Source organism: Aegilops tauschii, chromosome 7 (genome assembly GCF_002575655.3).
Source record: "Aegilops tauschii subsp. strangulata cultivar AL8/78 chromosome 7, Aet v6.0, whole genome shotgun sequence".
NCBI classification, from domain to species: domain Eukaryota; kingdom Viridiplantae; phylum Streptophyta; class Magnoliopsida; order Poales; family Poaceae; genus Aegilops; species Aegilops tauschii.
Window position 1 is genome coordinate 146,772,127 of NC_053041.3, and position 3,637 is coordinate 146,775,763.

General features: G+C 53.5%; 2 protein-coding genes across 2 annotated transcripts; both read right to left on the reverse strand.

Annotated features, from left to right (window-relative positions):
- Positions 1 to 638: 638 nt before the first annotated feature.
- LOC109764388 (probable cinnamyl alcohol dehydrogenase 8D) lies at positions 639 to 2,788 on the reverse strand. The gene is made up of 2 exons (XM_020323224.4): positions 2,131 to 2,788; positions 639 to 2,037 (listed from the first exon to the last, which is right to left on the reverse strand). The coding sequence occupies exons 1-2, from the start codon at positions 2,211 to 2,213 to the stop codon at positions 1,047 to 1,049; spliced, it is 1,074 nt and encodes a 357-aa protein (XP_020178813.1). The 5' UTR covers positions 2,214 to 2,788; the 3' UTR covers positions 639 to 1,046.
- Positions 2,634 to 3,413, reverse strand: LOC109764397 (uncharacterized). The gene is made up of 2 exons (XM_020323231.1): positions 3,108 to 3,413; positions 2,634 to 2,660 (listed from the first exon to the last, which is right to left on the reverse strand). The coding sequence occupies exons 1-2, from the start codon at positions 3,411 to 3,413 to the stop codon at positions 2,634 to 2,636; spliced, it is 333 nt and encodes a 110-aa protein (XP_020178820.1).
- Positions 3,414 to 3,637: the final 224 nt, after the last annotated feature.

The window sequence follows — 3,637 nt, forward strand, 5'->3', positions numbered from 1 at the left end:
TCCTAAAAGAAAAACCAAGACATACAAAAAAGGCTAAAGAAAACCAATGCAAAAGAATAAAAATAGTGATGGAAACAATGAAAAATGATTTAAACCAATAAATAAATAGGATAGACTAGAAAAGAAAACACCAATGAAGATGGAAAAGGAAACAAAAGAGAAAAAAAACCTTTGTAAAAACAGAAAAGAAGAAACTCATGAAGAAACAAAAAAACCGGAGAGAACAAAATGAAACGAAAAAAGAAGAAGCAAAAGACAGGTAATGCTACCTGTGAGCAAGCGAACTAGCAAGGGCTAGGAAACTAGTCGGTCTAGTACTGTAGAGAATGCGAAAAAAATTCAGGCGATACAAAAGCTAGTCTCGCTGTGAGGGAGATATATCTCTCGGACCCTGAAACATGCGCTGAGAGCGAAAACGAAAACAGGCCAACATGCGCCGCATACAAACGTTCTTGAGGCCACAACATGAATCACGGCGTGAGTTTCGATCCAACGGCCATGCTTGTGAATGAGGTCAAACTATATATCGCCAGCTAACTTGCAATTTTGTTTCTTTTGTTCCCTTGACCTAGCCTTCTATACGACACCCTTAGGACGTAGCTAGGTCTCAGTCGAGTGAGACTTAATCAGACATAACATGCAAGAAAGAAAGAAAAGAATAAGCTTAAGAAAAATATTACATGAATCTTGATGTAAGATTTTACAAATATAGCATCGACAAAGAGTCAACCGAGATATAGCACGACTCTAGTATAGGTAGCATTTTCATGCATGCATGTTTTATTAAAAGAAATAAATGTAGTGGGGTTGATGAGTGGCACAGTGATAATGTGACATGTGTGCATGTTGAGATAAATAAGGTAGTGGGGTGAACTTGTATATAGTATAAGAACGTCATGCTAAAGGCAGGGCATTATCCGAAGAAAAAAAAACAGCACTGACCACGCACCAACTCACTGAAATCACAACACAGCCAAATTATGACTTCACGTGCCGATGACTGCTTCATAGTGAGTAACCGAGCCAAGCGCACATGTTGCATGACGCTAAACCGCGGCGCAGCCGATGCTGCCAGCGACGTCGATGACGAAGCGGTACCTGACATCGTTCCTCTCGAGTCGCTCCATGGCCGTGTTAACATACTCCATCTTGACGACCTCGACATCCGCGGCGATGCCGTGCTCCCCCGCGAAGTCCAGCATTGCCTGGCAGTCGCGGACGCTGCCCACGCCGCTCCCGGCCAGGCGCTTCCCGCCCGTGACGATGGCCGAGGCCGGCAGCACCATGGGCTCGGTCGGCACGCCCACCAGCACCATCTGCCCCATCGGCTTCAGCAGCTCCAGCAGCGGCAGCAGCTGGTGCCCCGCCGACACCGTGTCGATGATGCCGTCCATCGTGCCCGCCGCTGCCTTCATCTCTTCGGCGTCGTGTCTGACCAGGAAGTTGTCGGCACCGAGGCGCTCGACCGCCTCCGCGCGCTTCCTCGGCGACGAGCTGATCACGGTGACCGTCATCCCAAACGCCTTGCCGAACTTGACGGCCATGTGGCCGAGGCCGCCCAGGCCGACGACGCCAAGGAGCATCCCCGGCGCGTTCAGGCCGTACTGCACCATGGGGCTGTACCCCGTGACGCCGGCGCAGAGGAGAGGCGCTGCCCCGGCCGGTGGCAGGCCCTCCGGGACGCGGAGGACGTAGTCCTGGTTGACGACGAGGACGTCGGCGAATCCCCCCTGAGTGGTGGCGCCGTCGCAGTCCACGCCGTTGCAGGTGAGCAGGAGGGCGGGGCAGTTGTTCTCGTACCCCTTGACGCAGCTCTCGCACGCGCGGCAGGAGCCGACGAAGGAGCCCACGCCCACCCTGTCGCCGGCCTTGAAGCCCCGGACGCCGCGGCCCACGCCGGTGACGACGCCGACGATCTCATGCCCTGGAACAATGGGGTACATGGCGTTGCCCCACTCGTTCTTGGCGACGTGCAGGTCCGTGTGGCAGATCCCGCAGAAGAGCACCCTGATCGTCACATCGTCCTCCTTCTGAACCCTGAAGTGAAACGACAGCCAGCTGAGCTCAGTACGTACCACACTGTCACTAGCTAGTACTACCACCACGTCCACGTGAGATGGAGATGTAAACCTTCGTGAGAAGCTGTAGGGGGAGAGGAGACCGGAGGCGTCTCTGGCCGCCCACCCGAGCGCCGGCTTACTCTCCTGCGCCATGGCTCGTTCTTTGATCCTGCCGTGCCGTTCGTTCAGGACCTTTTTCCTTTCTATCTTTCTCTCTTTTTCAACCAGGATAGTATTTCTGATAGAGCAATGCTACATCATGGAGTTCAGAATAAATAGACGGGCGAGCACATCATGGGCATGGGTTTTAATTTTGTTTTTAAACACTCAAATGGAAATGGCTGAAGGATATGGGGCGACTTGACCGTTCATTTTTTTAAACCGTGAAGAATGATTTAACAGACGCAGTGCTGTAGGCCAATGTAGTGGAGTGGGTAGGTGAGGACGATCGGATCATTGAGCAATCTGTGCGTGTGCGCTCAAAATAAGTTTGCACCTTCCGACCAAAGCGTCATCAAACCATCTCATGCAGTGGCACGCGTACTTATTTCAGCCTTACCAAATGTACCCCTATTAGAATATCTCCAACAGCCGCGCAAGCTAAAAATCAGAATACAGCGCCGGATTAGCCAGCTTTTACGCACGGCGGTGCGCTGGCTCCAGCGGCCGTCGCAAATTAAAGCGCGCCCGAGCCACTCCAGCAGGCGCGCTATATTTCATCTGTTTTTTCCTACTACGATTCGATAATTGATAGTTGATACAAAATGTGTAGATAGTTTTCTCCTACGATAGATAGTTCATAGTTCGTCTGACTCGGACTCTGCCTGCTTCTACGATACAAAATAAAACAAAAAAGTAGTACTACTCATCCGGCTCGGACTCTGCCTCGGTGATGTCCTCGTCCGATGTCTGTAAGTAGGCGTCAAGGAACCGCTCGTCGCCGGAGTCCCAGGAGGACGCATCTCCTAGCACGATGTTGTATTTAGCGACCGCCCTCCGCGTTCGATTGTCCTCCCGATAGGCGGCTCGCTCCTCCCTCCTCTTCGCCCTCTCCGCCCTCCTCTCCGCGAAGAACTGTTCCTCGTTGGTGTCTTGCGGGAAGCGATGGCTCCACAACGCCATGGCTTGCTCGTCCATCTCGGCCAGCCTGAGACGACGCTCCCGCCTCGGGTGCTTGCGACGATCCTCGTCGGTGAGAAGCCGCGGGAAAGGCGCCAACTCTTGTGCCCGCTCCCGCGTCGCCACGTCGGCGAAGTTTATGTCCTGACGGGACCGCAGGAAGCGCCACGCCGCAGCGTCGTACGCCCGGGCGCCCTCCTGGGCGGTGTTGAAGGTTCTGAGGCGGAGGCGCATGCCGCCGCCCGACCGAATATTGGCGGAGTAGGTGCTGGACGCAGCGGCGAAGCCAGCCTAAAAAATCTGTGGGTTCATAGTTAATTTTCTGAATTTTTTTCTTCACACGTAGCTCCGCCACTGGCCGGACGGACGGACGCACGCGGACGCCGCGGTAGCACGAAACTCCCCGGTGAAAGCACATGTGGTGCCCCCATGTGTGGTTTTGGTAATTGATGACAATC

Bases quoted from the DNA above. Each gene is read 5' to 3' on its own strand.
- LOC109764388 (XM_020323224.4), bottom strand. From the start codon at position 2,213: ATGGCGCAGGAGAGTAAGCCGGCGCTCGGGTGGGCGGCCAGAGACGCC. The intron at 2,038-2,130 runs GTTTACATCTCC...GTTTCACTTCAG, and splicing joins CCCTACAGCTTCTCACGAAG to GGTTCAGAAGGAGGACGATG.
- LOC109764397 (XM_020323231.1), bottom strand. From the start codon at position 3,413: ATGCGCCTCCGCCTCAGAACCTTCAACACCGCCCAGGAGGGCGCCCGG. The intron at 2,661-3,107 runs GCGAAGAGGAGG...TCTGATTTTTAG, and splicing joins CGGAGAGGAGGGCGGAGAGG to CTTGCGCGGCTGTTGGAGAT.